The sequence below is a fragment of the Leucoraja erinacea genome, chromosome 1, assembly GCF_028641065.1.
Source record: "Leucoraja erinacea ecotype New England chromosome 1, Leri_hhj_1, whole genome shotgun sequence".
NCBI classification, from domain to species: domain Eukaryota; kingdom Metazoa; phylum Chordata; class Chondrichthyes; order Rajiformes; family Rajidae; genus Leucoraja; species Leucoraja erinaceus.
In genome coordinates, this window is record NC_073377.1 from 36,490,031 (window position 1) to 36,507,520 (window position 17,490).

The following is a 17,490-nucleotide window of genomic DNA, read 5'->3' on the forward strand; positions in this document are numbered from 1 at the left end:
TATGATGCCCTGAACTGGGGGGCACTATGTATAAAAACTGCTATAATTTCTACATGGTGAAACCAAAACGTATAAAAATGGCCTTTATTAAAATCTGAAAAAAGTGCACTTTAACCACATGTGATTTTTTCTATTACAAATCTCAAATTGTGGAGTAGAGAGGCAAATAAATAAATGATGGGTCTTTGTCCCAAACATTATGGAGGGCACTGTACCTAAGTTTTCTGAGGAAGTAGTGTTGATCAGCTTTCTTGGCCATATCATCAGTGCTTATGGACCAGGATAAATTATTGGTGATATTTACACCAAGCAACTTGAAGAGCTCAACCATCAGTGATGCAGAGTGGGACATCTACTCCACCCCATTTCCTGAAATCAATAACTATACCCTTCATTTTGCTAACATCCTGTATCCATGTTCTCCAGAGATGCTGCCTGACCGGCTGAGTCACTTCAGCACTTTGTGTCTTTTTTTAGTAAACTAGCATCTGCAGTTTTTTGTTTCTACATTCTGGTAAATCTCTTTTGCATTCTCTCTAAGCCTCCATATACTTCCTATAATGGTACGACCAGAATTGTATGAAACACTCCAAATGTTGGCCTAATCGGAGTCTAATGGAGCTGCATTGTGACTGACTGACTCTTGTACTCAATGGCCTGACCAATGAAGGCATGCATATCATTTGCCTTCTTTACCACTCTATCTAGTAGTGTTGCCACTTTCAGGGAACAATGGACCTTAATCCTATCATCACTCTACACATCATCGCTGACAAGTCTTCCCCTTACATTCAACCTCCCAATGTGCAACACCTCACATTTGGTCGGATTAAACTTCATCTGCCATTTCTCCACCCATTTCTGTAGTTGCTCTATATTGGTGTAATCAGCAAATTTACTAACTAACCCATCTATGTTTGCATTCAAGATATTTACAAACATCACAAAAAACAGAGGTCCCAGCACAGTAACAACTTTTATTTGTGTAGTGATTCTAATGTAACAACCTCTCAAGTTCTTTTGACATTCACATTTGTTTTATTGGATTAGAATCGATGCTGTCAGGAGGTGGTGGAATGCCAAAAGGCTTGATCGAAAGGTAGCTGTAAGCAGCTTTATGAAGGGGAAAATAAGTTAGAAAGATGTAGGAAGGGAATTCCAGATATTAATGAAGAACAACAGTGGAAAAATTAAATTACGATAAGCAAGTGGCCCAAATTAGGGAAGTTTATGTATCTTAAATTGTTATACGGGTGAAGGCAATTGGAGAAATATATATGTGTGACCATGGTTGGATTTGAAAGTTAAAAACAAATTGGGTTATTACTTAACTGGGAAACAATATAGGCCAGCTGGATAGAGATAAGTGGTTTGAGTGGGGATATGAGCAGCCAAAAAGTATTTGTATGTATGTATGATATAAATATGCAATTCCTTTTTAGAACGAGATAGTAAAATAATTAATGTTCTGGCTGAAAGCTGTACTGTGATTGAAAGGAAAACATCTTTAAATTTGAAGTCCTATATTGAATTATGTTTCTGCCTGGTTTACAAAATGCATTTTGTAATTAATTGGCATATTACTTTATATATCAGAAGACATGTAAGTTTCATGTGACGAGTCTGCTTGTGCAACAGGCCACATGGAATCCAGAGCATGCAGTGCTTGCCCCACAGAACTGTCCTGGTTTGTCCCTTTTCTTCTGCTGTCCAGCAACTTCATATATACATCGACAGCATGAATAATATAATTAGTCAGCTGAAAGGCTGTGGGTTTTCTGGCCCCAGTTGTCTCCATTTTCACCCATTGTGGCACTCTCAGTGGATTGAGGACCTAACAGTGAGTTCTTCATTTTTGATAAAAAGGTGATTGATCTGAAATATTAACACGAGGAATAGAGGCTTGTTTACGAAAAATAGACACAAAGTGCTGAAGTAACTCAGCAAGACAGGCAGCATATCTGGAGACATCTTCGGTACTCTTCTTCAGACTGAAGACGTCATCTATCCATGTTCTTCATTGATGTTGCCTGACCCGCTATGTTACTCCAGCCTTTTTGTTTTGTTCCGAAGTGTTTCTCACTTTGTTGTAGATATTGCCTAACACGATGAGTATTTCTAGCGTTTGCTGTTTTTTAGATTTCAACGAGTTTCATTATTTGTGTTGAAATAACTAAATTATTTTTGTGTTTCAGGGCATTTTTCTGGTTACTCTCCTTGCTGTTAGCTTCCTTAGTGTGGTTTATCGCTGTAAAGGCTAGCAATGAAAAAGATGCTGGACTACAGAAATCCCTCATTATCTTTGGTGTGATGTTCTCCGTAGTTCTACAGGAAGTCTTTCGGTTTGCTTACTACAAATTGTTGAGGTATGTGTATTCTGCAAATGATTGTATCCATAATTCCACATGCTGACCTTGTGTTACATAATGGACCTCGACCGCAGAACCAGCCAATTTCCGTCTACTAATACTCTCCTCTGCCTAGCAGAGCTGGCCCTTACCCACAATAACTTCTCCTTTGACTTCTCCCACTTCCTCCAAATCCAAGGCGTAGCATGGGCCTTGCTATGCCTGCCTCGTTGTAGGGTACGTTGAACTATCATTGTTCCAGGCGTACCCTGGCCCTATCCCCGGGCCTGAACACTACCTCCGCTATATTGAAGACTGCATCGGTGCTATCTCCTGCACCCATGCAGAACTCACTGACTTCATCAACTTCACAACCACTTTCCATCCTGCACTCAAATTCACTTGGACCATCTCCAACATCGCCCTACCATTTCAAGATCTCACTGTCTCCATCACAGGAGACAGTTATTGACCAACACCTACTACAAACCCACTGACTGCCATGGCTATCTAGACTACACTTCTTCCCACCCTGCTTCCTGTAAAGACTATCCCCACTCCCAATTCCTCCGTCTACGCCGCATCTGCACCCAGGATGAGGTTTTCCATAACAGGGTATCGGAGATGTCCTCATTCTTTAGGAAACGGGGGTTCCCCTCTTCCATAGTAGATGAGGCTCTCATTGGGATATCCTCGATATCCCACAGCTCCGCTCTTGCTCCCCCTCCCCCCCATTCGTAACAAGGACAGCGTCTCCCTTGTCCTCACCTTCCACCCCATCAGCCCTCGCATACAGCATATAATCCTCCAACATTTTCGCCACCTCCAGCGGGATCCCACTACTGGCCACATCTTCTCATTTCCACCACTTTGCTTTCCGCAGAGACCGTTCCCTCCACAACTCCCTGGTCAACTCGTCCCTTCCCACCCAAACCACCCTCTCCCCAGGTACCTTCCACTGCAACCGCAGGAGATGCAACACCTGTCCCTTTACCTCCCCCTTGAATTCATCTAAGGACCCCAACAGCCTTTACAGGTGAGACAGAGGTTCACTTGCACCTCCTCCAATCTCATCTACTGTATCCGCTGTTCCAGGTGTCAATTCATGTGCGTTGGCGAGACCAAACGCAGGCTCGGTGATCGTTTCTCTGAACACCTACCTGATCTCCCGCTTGCTCAGCACTTTAATTCCCCTCCCATTCCCAATTGACCTTTCTGTCCTGGCCTCCTCCATTGTCAGAGTGAAGCCCAGTGCAATTTGGAGGAACAACACCTCATATTTTGCTTGGGTAGCTCACACCCTAGCGGTATGAACATTGACTTCTAATAGCCCTTGCTTTCCCTCTCTCTCCATCCCCTCACCCTTCCCCGTTCCCCCACCAGACTTACTGTCTCCGACTACTCCCCTGACATCAGTCTGAAGAAGGGTCTCACCCATTCCTTCTCTCAAGAGATGCTGCCTGTCCCGCTGAGTTACTCCAGTATTTTGTGTTTACCTAATGGTTTTAGATGGTGGTTTAAATTTTTTTGAAGGGTTAAAAGTATTATACAGAGTTAAAACTATAAGCTTGGTCTCTACAAGTGTTCTTGCCATCAGAAACTATTTCTGCTCACATTTAATGTTAGAGTCACCAGGTGAAAATCCATTTGGCTATCTAGGTGAATCCAACAGCCCAAGGCTATATGATAGTGTAGTATAGTATAGTAGGTACCGTGACAATTTGGCCTTAGAAAGAATGCACTCCTCCACGAGAACAGTTCCTCAGGATATCATGCAACACTTTGGTAGGTTTGAAAATAGATAGACAAAAGAAACTGATGTAAGTTTTGCTATGTGATACCATTTTGACAATGGTCATATGCTGTCTTCTTGTAATTTGGTCATTACCAAAATCGTGAATGTGTCACTATCAGATATTTTACCTCTACCATCAGCTAAATACAGGCTTGTCTATTCTTTGATTATGCGAGGCTTAGATGTGTTATTAATCTGAGGAGGCGGAGATGAGGAGGAATTTCTTTCGACAGAGGGTGGTGAATCTGTGAATTCATTGCCACTGAAGGCTGTGGAGGCCACCAGGGGATATTTTTTAAGGCAGAGATAGATAGATTCATGAATGGTAAGGGTGTCGGGGATTATGGAGAGAAGACAGGAGAATGGGGTTGAGAGGGAAAGATAGATCAGCCACGATTGAATGGCGGAGTAGACTTGATGGGCTGAATGACCTAATTCTGCTCCTATAATTTCTGAATTTACAATCTATGAATTTGTACCAATGAGCTGGATTATTTGTAAAAGTCCATTCCTAGTCCTGGTACCCTCTATCCTGTTCTATGCTTGCTACCTGACCAGGGGTAAGAAAGCAGACGATGAGACATTTATCAGATGAATGTGGTGTCGGTGACCATGACATACGTTCTTTATGGATTGACTACCAACAGTGGACGAATATATGGATTCGGCATGAAGTGACAAATTAAGGCAAAGTTCTTTTGAAGTTTATCAAGGTTGAGACGTAGAGGACATTTAGCAAGTTAGGGTTGAAAGAAATCCATTTTAAAATGGAAATTATTATTGCATCAGCAAATGTACTCACTTTTCCTGACTGGGTCAGATTATTAAATTAATCCCTGCATTACATTTTTGAACTAGGCACAAAGCTCCTACTGCACATGGTCTTGGTTACCTCCAACTGTGATTTTCTGAGAACAATAGGCTTCTTCTTTTTGCTGCTGGGGAACAGTATGCTCTGTTTGTGGCAAGAATGCATGTTTCATTTTATAACCATTTAGCCCCTTTGAATATGTTTTACCAAGATCATATTTGACCTACTACTTGAAGGTCACTTCCCTGCACCATCCCCAAATCACCTGATTCCTTTAATTTGCAGTGATCCTTAATCTCTCTTCCTAATGAGCTCGATGACTGGGACTCTTGGTCCTGCAGGTAAAGAATTCTGACAATTCCCCACCATCTCCATTAAGAAATATCTCTTTGTCTCAGTTCCACAGGTCCAAATAGTATAATTGGTCAAACTAAGGTCTTTGGTGTTTTGATTTTTTTGGATGCAGAAATTATGGCCTCTTCAGTATCTTGGTGAATGTAATCTGATTATAATTGCCTTGATGCACATCCCCTTGTGCCCTTGGTGTTGTTGCAGCATGTATGCTGGTAATAGATGGTGTTAACAGGCACTGAATGGAAATTTTGCAGAGGCTCGTTTTCCATTAAACTTTTCCACCTGTAAATCCAGATAAAGGTACACCAAGAATTTACTGGGAATAACGAGCTATCCATGTTTCCCAGTCCTCCATCCGCCGGATCTACGCTTAACTGGAATGAATATTCAAGGAGCAACTTCACCCCCATTCAAAACATATGGAAAAAAATCACATTGACATGTAAAACAACAAATTAAGGATTCATTTAATTCAATTGTCAAAAACATGTACATTCCCTATAGCTTGTATCTCTCTCATACAGCAGTTACTTATCAGTGGAATTGAATGGTCAGTGACTAAATTTTCCCAAGATAACCGTTGAAAACTGGAAATAGTTGGCTCTCTACTGCTGTATGCTATGAATTGTTCATTGTCAGGGAACAGCTGGAATGACAAACACTACATTAGAAAATAAAGGCATGAGATGGTCATCAGGCCCCTTTAAGTCTGCTCCACCGTTCAATATGATCATGATTGATCTTTGAACTTCTCATCTGTACGAGTTTCCCACAGCCTTGTGACAGTTCTGCACATTTCCTGATCTTTCAAAAATGTTTCAATCTATTCCTTAATACAATACAAATTTATTTGTCATTTGTTGTTTCTGCAGTCATACATACAAAAAGAAAAGACCCAAGACACAACACAATTACACAAACATCCATCACAGCGCATCTCCTCCTCGCTGTGATGGAAGGCAAAAAACTTATCTCACTCCTGCACTCCCCTCTCCCCCCCAATGTCAGAGTCAAAGCCCCCGGCGGGCGATGGTAATTATCCCGCGGCCATTAACGCCGCGCCGGGTGATGCTCCTAGTAAGCCATACTCCGCAATCCTCTTGGGTTAGGGAATTCCTGTGATTCTCCAATCTCTGCAAAATTACATTTCTACACATCTCCTTTTCAAATGACCAGCTCCTCATTTTGTAACACCTCAACATTTATTCAGTCATGTGACCTCGGGATCCTATAGTATCAACAAGGTTAACTCTTTTTCTTCTAAACTCCAAAGAACACAGAACCAAACTGTTTTAGCCTTTAGCCTTTCTTGATACGGCAGCCCTCTTCAGAATTGGCCTAGTGAATCTCCTTTGAACTGCCTACGTTGCTACTATATTCTTTTTTTAAGGAAAGGAGATCAAAACTTCCCAGAAAAAATGTGATACTCACATTTGTCATGATATTTATGGGCGTCCTGCAGTTTCTACAGAGATTGAAAAGGCTGGTTTTATTCTCAATGGAACATAGGAGGCTGAAGCTTGATCATATTAAGGTACAGGTGCAGAACCTTTTATCCGAAAGCCTTGGGACCAGACACTTGTCGGATTTCGGACATTTTCGGATTTCCGAATGGAAGATTTTTAGCGTAGATTAGGTAGGTAGCGCGGGCGGCTTGAAAAGTCTGGAGCAGCTGCCTCCTCCCCGGAGACCGGGAGAATCATTGCATAAATGTTAGTCAGTTAGTTTGGAGGGATTTTATGTGGTGGTGGTGGAGTAGGGGTGAAGGGGGGAAACTTTAATTCCTAGTCCCCTACCTGGTCGGCGACTCCCAACCTCGCGCAGCTGCGGGCTCCGTCCGGCCGCGGGCGGTGCCGGTTGGAGCTCCGACCCCGGCAACTCTACCCCTGGCTGCGCGGCTCCAAATCCAGCGACGCTCCGCGAAAGTTGGGAGTCGGCGGCCACAGCGCTCCGGAGCTTGCCGCACGGCGACCCGGTAAGGCATTGCTCGCTCCCCGCTGGTATCCCAGCGCTGCGACGCCGCCGACTCCCAACATTTGCGGAGCTGGGGCGTCCGGCCGCGGGCCGCGCTGGATTTGGAGCGCCTCGCAGCCAGGGGTAGAGTTGCCGGGGTCGGAGCTACAACCAGCGCCGCCCGCAGCCCCACCGGCCACAGCACTGCGGAGCTTACTGCACGGCGACCTGGTAAAGCATTGACCGCTCCCCGCCTCTCCGATCAGGTGGGGGACTAAGAATTAAAGTTTACCCCTTCACCCCCCCCCCCCCCCCTTCACATAAAAGCCCTCCAAACTAACTGACTAACATTTAAGCAATGATTTACAGATGTTTAAGCGTCTCCCGGTCTCCGGGGAGGAGGCAGCCGCTACAGTAGTACAGACCTGGGTTGACCGTGGGTCGTTTCGGGTCAAGTTTGGCGCCAAACGCGAGCTTTGGTGCGCAGACGACATCTGGAAAAAATGTCCGGTTTCGGAGTTTTTCGGTATCCGGAACTCCGGATAAAAGGTTGTGCACCTGTATATAAAATTACGAGAGTTATGGATGGATGGTCAGAATCTTTTTTTCCCCAGGATATGGGAGTTTAGAACTAGGTTTAAGGTGAGTCAGAAAAATGTTGAGATTAGAGGGATACATTTTTCCACATGGTTGGGTAGTGGTTATATGCAACAAGTTGCCATAGGTAGTAGAGTCTAGGCAGCGATAATTACAATATTTAAAAGACATTTGGACAGGTACTGAGATATGAATAGCCTAGCGTGATATAAACTTAATGTATACAAAAGAGATCAACGAAGGTAGGCATCATGGTTGCCATGGACAAGTTTGGCTGCAAGGCCGAATTTCTGATTCTGTCAGCTGGCAATATCGTTGCAAACAGTTATCAGTGTTATATTTTACCAATACTCACAATGCCATAGCTTGATTAGCTTCAAGAAGAAATAGATTTACATTTGTGCAACTAACAAGTGTAAAGCTCATTGAATGTTGGCTTGAAATCTATTATATAGTAAAACAGTTTTTTTTCCAGTGATAATGGTGCCTTTCCTGTTGTTCATTTTGCTCTGGGGCTACGTTTGAGGAGAGCCTGAACAGAATCTAGAGAGGCATAGATAGGATACGATGGTCAGAGCTTATTTCCCAGAATGGAAATATCAAATACTAGAGGGCATAACTTTATGGTGAGAAGGGCAGTTTAAAGGAGATGTTCGAGGTAAGTTATTTTACTCAGAGGATGATGTGCCTGGAATGCTCTGCTAGGGGTGATGGTTGAGGCAGATACGATAGTGGCGTTTAGAGGTTTTTGGATATGCAGGGAATGGAAGGATAGGCATTATGTGCAGACAGATAGGGTTGGTCATGACATCACGTCAGCATAGACGTTGTGGGACAAAGGATCTGTTCCTGTGCTGCCGTGTTCTATGTTCTATCCAGTACGGAAATAGACCCTTCAGCCTAATCGTCCATGCAAACCAAGATGCCTCATTTAAGCTAATCACATTTGCTATAGCCTGGTCCATATCCTTCTAAAGCTTTCCTATGCAGATATTTGTCCAAATGTATTTTAAATCTTGTCATTGTACTTGCCTCAACCACTTTTTTCGGCAGTTCATTCCATATGCTCATCATTGTCTGAATGCTGACAAAGAATTTTATTTTAATAAACCATCTGCAGCTGAGATCAGATTTGACTTGGTAGGATTTCTTTGAAAGTAATTAAAAATCTACAGGAAGACAATATTCACCGTAGTTACCAGTTAATATTGCTGAATAATTAGGACAATAGGGGCAGGAATAGACCATTCGGCCCTGCGAGCCCGCACAGCCATTCACTGTGATCATGGCTGATCATCCATAATCAGTATACCGTTCCTGCCTTCACCCCATATCCCTTGACTGCTATCTTTAAGAGCTCTATCCAACTCTTAAAAGCATCCAGAGAATTGGCCTCCACTGCCTTCTGAGGCAGACAATTCCACAGACTCACAACTCTCTGCGTGATTTTTTTTTTACTCATCTCTGTTCTAAATGGCCTACCCCTATTTTTTTAGTTATGAACTGAGATATGTATACGTTATTGTTTTCCACTAATATTATTTTAAAGAATCATGTAAAATATTTCCAAAATATTTTAACTAGATGACCTGTTTTCTGTAGAATCATATCCAGGTCACCTAAAGTAGTTGTGGGTGGAACTTGCACAATGGGAAGGAAACATTTCAAAAGTCTGAAGAAGGGCCTCAACCCGAAACATCACCTATCCATGTTCTCCAGGGATGCTACCTGACCTGCTGAGTTACTCCACCACTTTGTGTAATTTGGTGCATTAACCTACATGTGTAGTTCCTTGTTTTGACAAATTGCCTGCAAAGGTTTTAATTAATTGATAAGAAACTGCAAGACTGCATCATCTTTCAATGATGAAACAGATTTAGTCATTATCTCTGTAAATGTCTACTCTCCTGACTACGACAACTATATCATTCCCAACTCCTTCCTTGATTATTTTTCTTCTCCAGCCTCATTAATGTTATCATTTCCTTGCACTTTTCTCTTGAATGTCATGTTGCATCTCTTACTCCCGGCTTATGGTGCAGTACTTCTCTCATCAAACCTAAAAAATGTAACCTGTCTTGACCCAAAACATCACCTATCCATCTTTTCCAGAGATGCTGCCTGACCTGCTGAGTTACACCAGCACTTTGTCTCCAGAAATATTATCCACCAGTTGCATTTGCAAAAGCCTATGGCCCCTGTCCTTGTGATTTAAAAAAAAAATAATTTGACATAGTTACCACAATAGTCTCTTTTATTTGTTTCTCAATCGCTGTTCATTTCTGTGTGACTATTCCCATGTGATTTGCGTAAATATAGCCCGCGTACTTCCAGTAAATGCTTCTTTTCTTGCCCACAAAATCATTCACAACGACACTTTAAAACATTCTGCTGTGGTCCTATTTCATGCACAAGATCATGTGAGTGCTGATGACATTCTTTGCATCACTAATGCGAACTTCAAAGCCGGTTAGGCTGCCTGTGAAAAATGTGCAATTTGACTGATTGAGCAAAATATCAGGAAGTCAGAATTAAAACACAAAATGCAGGAAATGCTCAGTAAGCCGGGTTGTTTTTGGAGAAGCTGTTAATATTTTGGGTCAATGACCTGTCGAAATAATCAGAAAAAGAAGGCCGATTAATGTTCTTGTTACAGAAATTTCAGATGGAGACATTGAGTCATATGGCACGAAATTGACCCTTCAGCCCGACTCATCGATGCCGACCAAGCTGCCCCATCTAAGTCAGTCCCGTTTGCCAGCATTTGGGCCATATCATCCCACACCTTTCCTATCCACATACTTGTTCAAGTGTCTTTTAAATGTTGTTATTGTACCTGCCTCGACTACCTCCTCTGGCAGCTTATTCCATATACCCACCTCTGAGTGAAAACGTTGTCCCTCAAGATAGGTACGTGCATATGCAACATAGAAACATAAAAAATTGGTGCGGGAGTAGACCATTCGACCCCTCGAGCCAGCACCGTCATTCAATATGATCATGGCTGATTATCCAAAACCAGTACCTCGTTTCTGCTTTTCCCCCATATCCCTTGACCTAAGAGCTAAATCTAACTCTCTCTTGAAAACATCCAGTGAATTGGCCTCCTGCCTTCGGTGGCAGAGTCCAGTGAACGAATGTTTTCCTCATCTCAGTCCTAAATGGCCAACCTCTTATTTTTATACCATTACCCCTGGTTCTGGACTCTCCCAACATGGGGGACATTTTTCCTGCACCTAGCCTGTTCAATCCCTTAAGAATTGTGTATGTTTCTATAAGATTACCCTCCCATCCTTCTAAATTCCAGTGAATACAAGCCCAGTCTACCCATTCTTTCATCATATGTCTGGCCATTCCGGGAACTAACCTGGTGACCCTACACTGCACTCCCTCAATAGCAAGAATGTCCTTCCTCAAATAAGGAGATGAAAACTGCACACAATACTCCAGGTGTGGTCACACCAGGGCCCTGTACAACTGCAGTAGGACCTCCTTGCTCCGATACTCAAAGCCTCTTGCTATGAAGGCCAGCATACTATTTGCTTTCTTCACTGCCTGCTGTACCTGCATGCTTACTTTCAGTGACTGATGTATAAGGACACCCAAGTGATAGAATGATACAGTGTGGAAACAGGCCCTTCGGCAGAAAACTTGCCAACACCGGCCAACAATGTCCCAGCTGCACTAGTCCCACTTGGGTGCGCTTGGCCTATATTCCTCCAAACCTGTCCTATCCATGTACCTGTCTAATTGTTTCTTAAACAATGGGATAGTCCCAGCCTCAACTACCTCCTCTGGCAGCTTGTTCCATACACCCACCACCCTTTGTGTGAAAAAGTTACCCCTCCGATTCCTATTAAATATTTTTCCCTTTACCTTGAACCTATGTCCTCTAGTCCTCGATTTCTCTATTCTGGGCAAGAGACTCTGCATTTACTCGATCTATTCCTCTCATGATTTTGTATTCATCTATAAGATCTCCCCTCATCCTCTTGCGCTCCATGGAATAGAAACCCAGCCTACTCAACCTCCCTATAGCTCACACCCTCTAGACCTGGCAACATCCTTGTAAATCTTTTCTGAATCCTTTCGAGCTTGACAATATCTTTCCTATAACATGGTTTCCAGAACTGAGCACAATATTCTAAATGTGGTCTCACCAACATCTTATAGAACTGCAACATGACCTCCATCAACCATTCCTCCGCCCACCTGGCCAATCGATCCAGATCCTGCTGCAATCTTTCACAACCATCTTCACTATCTGCAAAATCACTAACTTTTGTATTATCAGGAAACTTGCTAATCTTGCCCTGTATGTTCTCATCCAAATTATTGATGTAGATGACAAATATGAACGGGCCCAGGACCGAACCCTGAGGCACACCACTAGTGACAGGTGTCCAGTCCGAGAAGCAACTTGCCACCATCACCCTCTGCTTTCTTCCATGGAGCCAATTTGCTATTCATTTAGCTATCTCTCCTTGGATCCCATGCGATCTAACCTTCCAGATCAGCATACCATGCGGAACCTTGTCGAATGCCTTACTGAAATCCATGTACTCAACGTCTACAGTTTTGCCCTCATCGACCTTTTTGGTCATGTCTTCAAAAAAATCAATCAGGTTTGTGAGAGGCGAGCTCTCATGTACAAAACCAAACGATGGGGTATCTTGGATGCTGACTATCCCTAATCAGACCTTGCCAATCCAAATGCCTGTATAATCTATCCCTCAGAATACTCTGGTAACTTTCCAACTACAGATATTAAGCTCACCGGCCTATAGTTCCCAGCATTTTTCCTACAGCCCTTCTTGAAAAGAGGCACAGCATTTGCCACCCTCCAGTCTTCCGGCACCTTTCCTGATTTAAGGACGACTCATAAATTTCAACCAGGGTTCCTGCAATTTCTTCTCCGGTTTACCGCAATGTCTTTACCAGTTTACCGCAAAAAAAAAAAATTTTCATGTCTGCCGAATCTTATAGAATTTTGCGAGAATATAAACAGTAGCGTGGAAAGCGGAGAACCAGAGGATGTGGGATAGCTGGACTTTCCGAAGGCTTTCGACAAAGACCCACATAAGAACGTCATATCCAAACATCAAGCACAAGGCATTGGGGGTTCAGTATTGATGTGGATAGAGAACTGGCTGGCAAACAGGAAGCAAAGAGTAGGAGTAAACGGGTCCTTTTCACAATGGCAGGCAGTGACTAGTGGGGTACCCCAAGGCTCAGTACTGGGACCCCAGCTATTCTTACAATATATATTAATTGATCTTTGCTTCCTGTTGAACCAGTTATCTCCAAGTTTGCCCTACCCCTAAGCTGGGGGGCTCAATTGTTAGCTGTAAGGAGGATGCTAGGAGACTGCAAAGGGTGACTTGGATAGGCTGATATACCTCACTCAAATGTTTGGCAGATGCAGTATAATGTGGATAAATGTGAGGTTATCCATTTTGGTGGCAAAAACAGGAAAGCAGACTATTATCTAAATGGTGGCCGATTGGGAAAGGGGGAGATGCAGCGAGACCTGGGTGTCATTGTACACCAGTCATTGAAGGTAGGCGTGCAGGTGCAGCAAGCAGTAAAGAAAGCGAATGGTATGTTAGCTTTCATTGCAAAAGGATTTGAGTATAGGAGCAGAGAGGTTCTACTGCAGTTGTACAGGGTCTGGTGAGACCACACCTGGAGTATTGCGTACAGTTTTGGTCTCCAAATCTGAGGAAGGACATTATCTATCCAAGATGGCGGACTGCGGGGGTGATGCGCCGTCGTGTATGGCCGCTCCTCCTGCAGGTCCGTCCCCTGGTTTTTTATTTTTTTTTGAATCTTAGTTGAACTCTTTCCAAATTATGTAACATGGGGGGGGGGGGGGGACAAGGGGGGGGGAAACTGTTCCAAATCCCAGCCTACCTGGTCTTGAGAAGCGGTTTTCTTCCAAACCGCTTCTTGTCCTTAATACGCTGCCTACCGTCGAGCTGGAGCAGCGCTGGAGCGGCGTTTCCTGCCGGGACTGCGGGGCTTCGTACGGCAAGGTACAGATGCTGGGACACCAACACCAACGTGGAGCGGGCGATGCCTTACCGGGTCGCCTTCGGGGTAAGCTCCGGAGCACTGGGAACATCGCTTATCTGCTGCGGCTGCAGAGCGTCCAGCCGCGGGCCAGCTGATCGGCACTGGATTTCAATAACCGCGGGGCCTGGTGTCCGAGTTCGCCAGTGTCAGCGGTCCGGCAGCGCGCGGCTAATGAGAACTTTGGACACTGCAGTCTTCAGGGAGGAAGCGGCCGCTTCAGTCCAGGCCGCTGAAAAATCGTTCACCCGACGGCGATGATCCGGCTTCGCGGCAGAGGGCCTGAGAAATCGAGTTGGCTGAGGAGGCCACATATAGACCCCGACCTCGGGTGGACTATGAGGGGGAGAACTGGATAATTTTAGTGCCTTCCCTCACAGTGAATTCTGCTGTGGGGGGACGTTTCTTGTTGATTTCTATAGTGTACTGTTCTGTGTCTTTTTTCTCTTTTTTGTTTTTATGGATTTATTGACATTTGATCTGTTCAATTAATTTAATCAATCTCTGTAAAGCACTTTGGTTCAAATACTGGTTTTGTTGAAAAGTGCTATATAAATAAAGATTATTATTATTATTATTATTGCCATAGAGGGAGTGCAGAGACGGTTCACCAGACTGATTCCTGGGATGTCAGGACTGTCTTATGAAGAAAGACTGGATAGACCTGGTTTATACTCTCTAGAATTTAGAAGATTGAATGGGGATCTTATAGAAACTTACAAAATTCTTAAGGGGTTGGACAGGCTAGATGCAGGAAGATTGTTCTCGATGTTAGGGAAGTCCAGGACAAGGGGTCACAGCTTAAGGATAAGGGGGAAATCCTTTAAAACCGAGATCGGAAGAACTTTTTTCACACAGAGAGTGGTGAATCTCTGGAACTCTCTGCCACAGAGGGTAGTTGAGGCCAGTTCATTGGCTATATTTAAGAGGGAGTTAGATGTGGCCCTTGTGGCTAAGGGGATCAGGGGGGTATGGAGAGAAGGCAGGTACGGGATACTGAGTTGGATGATCAGCCATGATCATATTGAATGGCGGTGCAGGCTCGAAGGGCCGAATGGCCTACTCCTGCACCTAATTTCTATGTTTCTATGTTTCTATGTCCTCGGATATATCTGATCAAGCCCTTTCCTAATCTTGACACCATTCAGATAATAATCTGCCTTCTTGTACTTGCCACCAAAGTGGATGTGTGAGCAAGTGCGAGCATTTATCCACATTATACTGCATCTGCAATGCATCTGCCCACTCACCCAACCTATCCAAGTCATCCTGCAGCCTCATAGCATCCTCCTCGCAGCTCACACTGCCACCCAGCTTTGTGTCATCCGCAAACTTGGAGATGTTACATTTAATTCCCTTGTCTAAATCGTCAACATATATTGGAAATAACGGGTCCCAGCACTGAGCCTTGCGGCACCCCACTGGTCTCTGCCTGCTATTCTGAAAAGGACCCGTTAATTCCTACTCTTTGCTTCCTGTCTGCCAACCAGTTCTATCCATGTCAATACCCTACCCCCAATACCATGTGCTCTAATTTTACACACTAATCTCTTATGTGGGACCTTGTCAAAGGGTTTTTAGAAGTCCAGATATACCTCACTCATTGGTTTATTATCCATTCTACTCGTTACATCCTCAAAAAATTCCAGAAGTTTAGTCAAGCATGATGTCCCCTTCATAAATCCATCCATCCATATGATAGGTTTAGAGGGATTTGGGACAAATGCAATCAAATGAGACTAGCTTAGATGGGGTATCTTGGTCAGCATGGATGAGTTGGGCTGAAGGACTTGTTTCCATACTGTATGATTCTATTACTGTATCTGAAATCTCTATAACCCTTTCATCAAATATGTGTCCTCTGGTTCTTAATTCCCCTAACCTGGGTTAAAGACACTGCATTCACCCTAACAACTCTCCTCATGATTTTGTACACCTTTATAAGATCATCCCTTAGCCGCCTGCATTGCAATGAAAATAGGCCTAGCTTGCCCAATCTCTCCCTACAGGTCAGCCCCTGGTGTTTTTGCAACTTCTTTGTGAATCTTTTCTGCACTCTTTCCAAATTAATAACATCCATCCTACAACAGGGTGACAAAATTGAACGCTTTATTCCAAATACTGCCTCACCAATGTCTTGTACAACTGTAACATAACATGTTAACATCTGCACTTAATACGCTGACTGGATTTAGGCCAATGTACCAATAAACTTTACCATCCTATCTACCTGTGATGTTACTTCAGGTAACTGTACAGTACTCCAAGATCCCTCTGCTCTACAAAAATCCCAATTGCCCTACTATTTACTGTAGGCTCGAAGGGCCGAATGGCCTACTCCTGCACCTAATTTCTACTGTGAAGGTCCTGCTCTGGTTTGACTTCCCTAAATTCAATCCTTCACACTTATCTGCATTGAACTCCATTAGCCATTCCACAGTCCACTTGCCCAGCTGATCAAAATCCTGCTGTAAGTTTTGATAACCTTCTTCACTGTCTGCAATATCTTTATTACTGTCATCTGCAAACTTACTAATCATACCTTGCACATTCTCATCCAAATTGTTTATGTAAACTGTAAACAGCAATGATCCCTCAGGTACACCACTGGTCACAAGCCTCCAGGTGAGGGATGATCTTCTAGAGGTGTATAAAATCATGAGGGGGATGTGTAGCGTGAATGCACGGAGTCTTTTACCCAGGGCAGGGGAATAAAAAAACATAGGACATAGATTTAATGTCAGTGGGGCAAGTTTTAGTTTTAAAGATATAGAGTGAAAACTGGTCTTTCGGCCCTTCAAGTCCACGCCGACCAATGATCACCCTTACACGTTCTATCCAACACTCCAGGGACACCATACAGAAGCCAATTAACATAAACCTGCATATCTTTGGAATGTGGGAGGAAACCTGAGCACCCTTAGAAAACCCACGCGGTCACAGGGAGAGCACACACAAACTCCATATAGACTGCACTCGTGGTCAAGATCGAACCTGGGCCTCTGGCACTGTAAGACAGCAACTCTACCGCTGTGCCACCCTTAATGGGAACCAGAATGGCAACTTGTGCACTCAGTGGTGGGTATATGGAACGACTTGCCAGAAGAGGAAGTTGAGGCAGATGCGAGAGCAGCATTTCAAAGATACTTGGACAGGGACATGGATAGGAAATATTTAGAGGAATATGTACTGAGCATGGATAAGTGGGACTCGCTTAGATGGCATGGAGTTAGTCCAAAGGGCATATTTTCACGCTGTAGGACTGACATCTCTAGCGCTCCCTCTCGACCTGCATTGAAACTGCCTTTGTGAATGGGGTTATTAAAAAAACATAGGACAATGGTCGGTGGGGGCGCTGCACTGGCGGCAGCCCTGTCAGCAGCGCATTAGTTTTTTCAACTTTTTTTATTTTTTTTGTATGTTTTGAAGTATGTTTTTAATGTTCCTTCGTGTGTTTTGTGTGGGGGTGGTGTGGGGGGGTGAGGGGGAAACCGTTTTGGTCGCCTCCTCCAAGGAGAGGCGACTTTTTCCAGGTCTCCTCCCCCGTGGCCTAACAGCGA

The 17,490-nt window shown here is 43.9% G+C and overlaps 1 protein-coding gene across 1 annotated transcript in view; it reads left to right on the top strand.

The window, feature by feature from the left end:
• The window catches only part of LOC129695736 (gamma-secretase subunit Aph-1b-like), a 39,443-nt gene that overhangs the window by 9,502 nt on the left and 12,451 nt on the right, over positions 1-17,490 (top strand). The window contains exon 2 of the mRNA XM_055632954.1: positions 2,196-2,366. Coding sequence (XP_055488929.1) covers positions 2,196-2,366 — 171 coding nt within the window. The remainder of the gene's footprint in view (positions 1-2,195; positions 2,367-17,490) is intronic.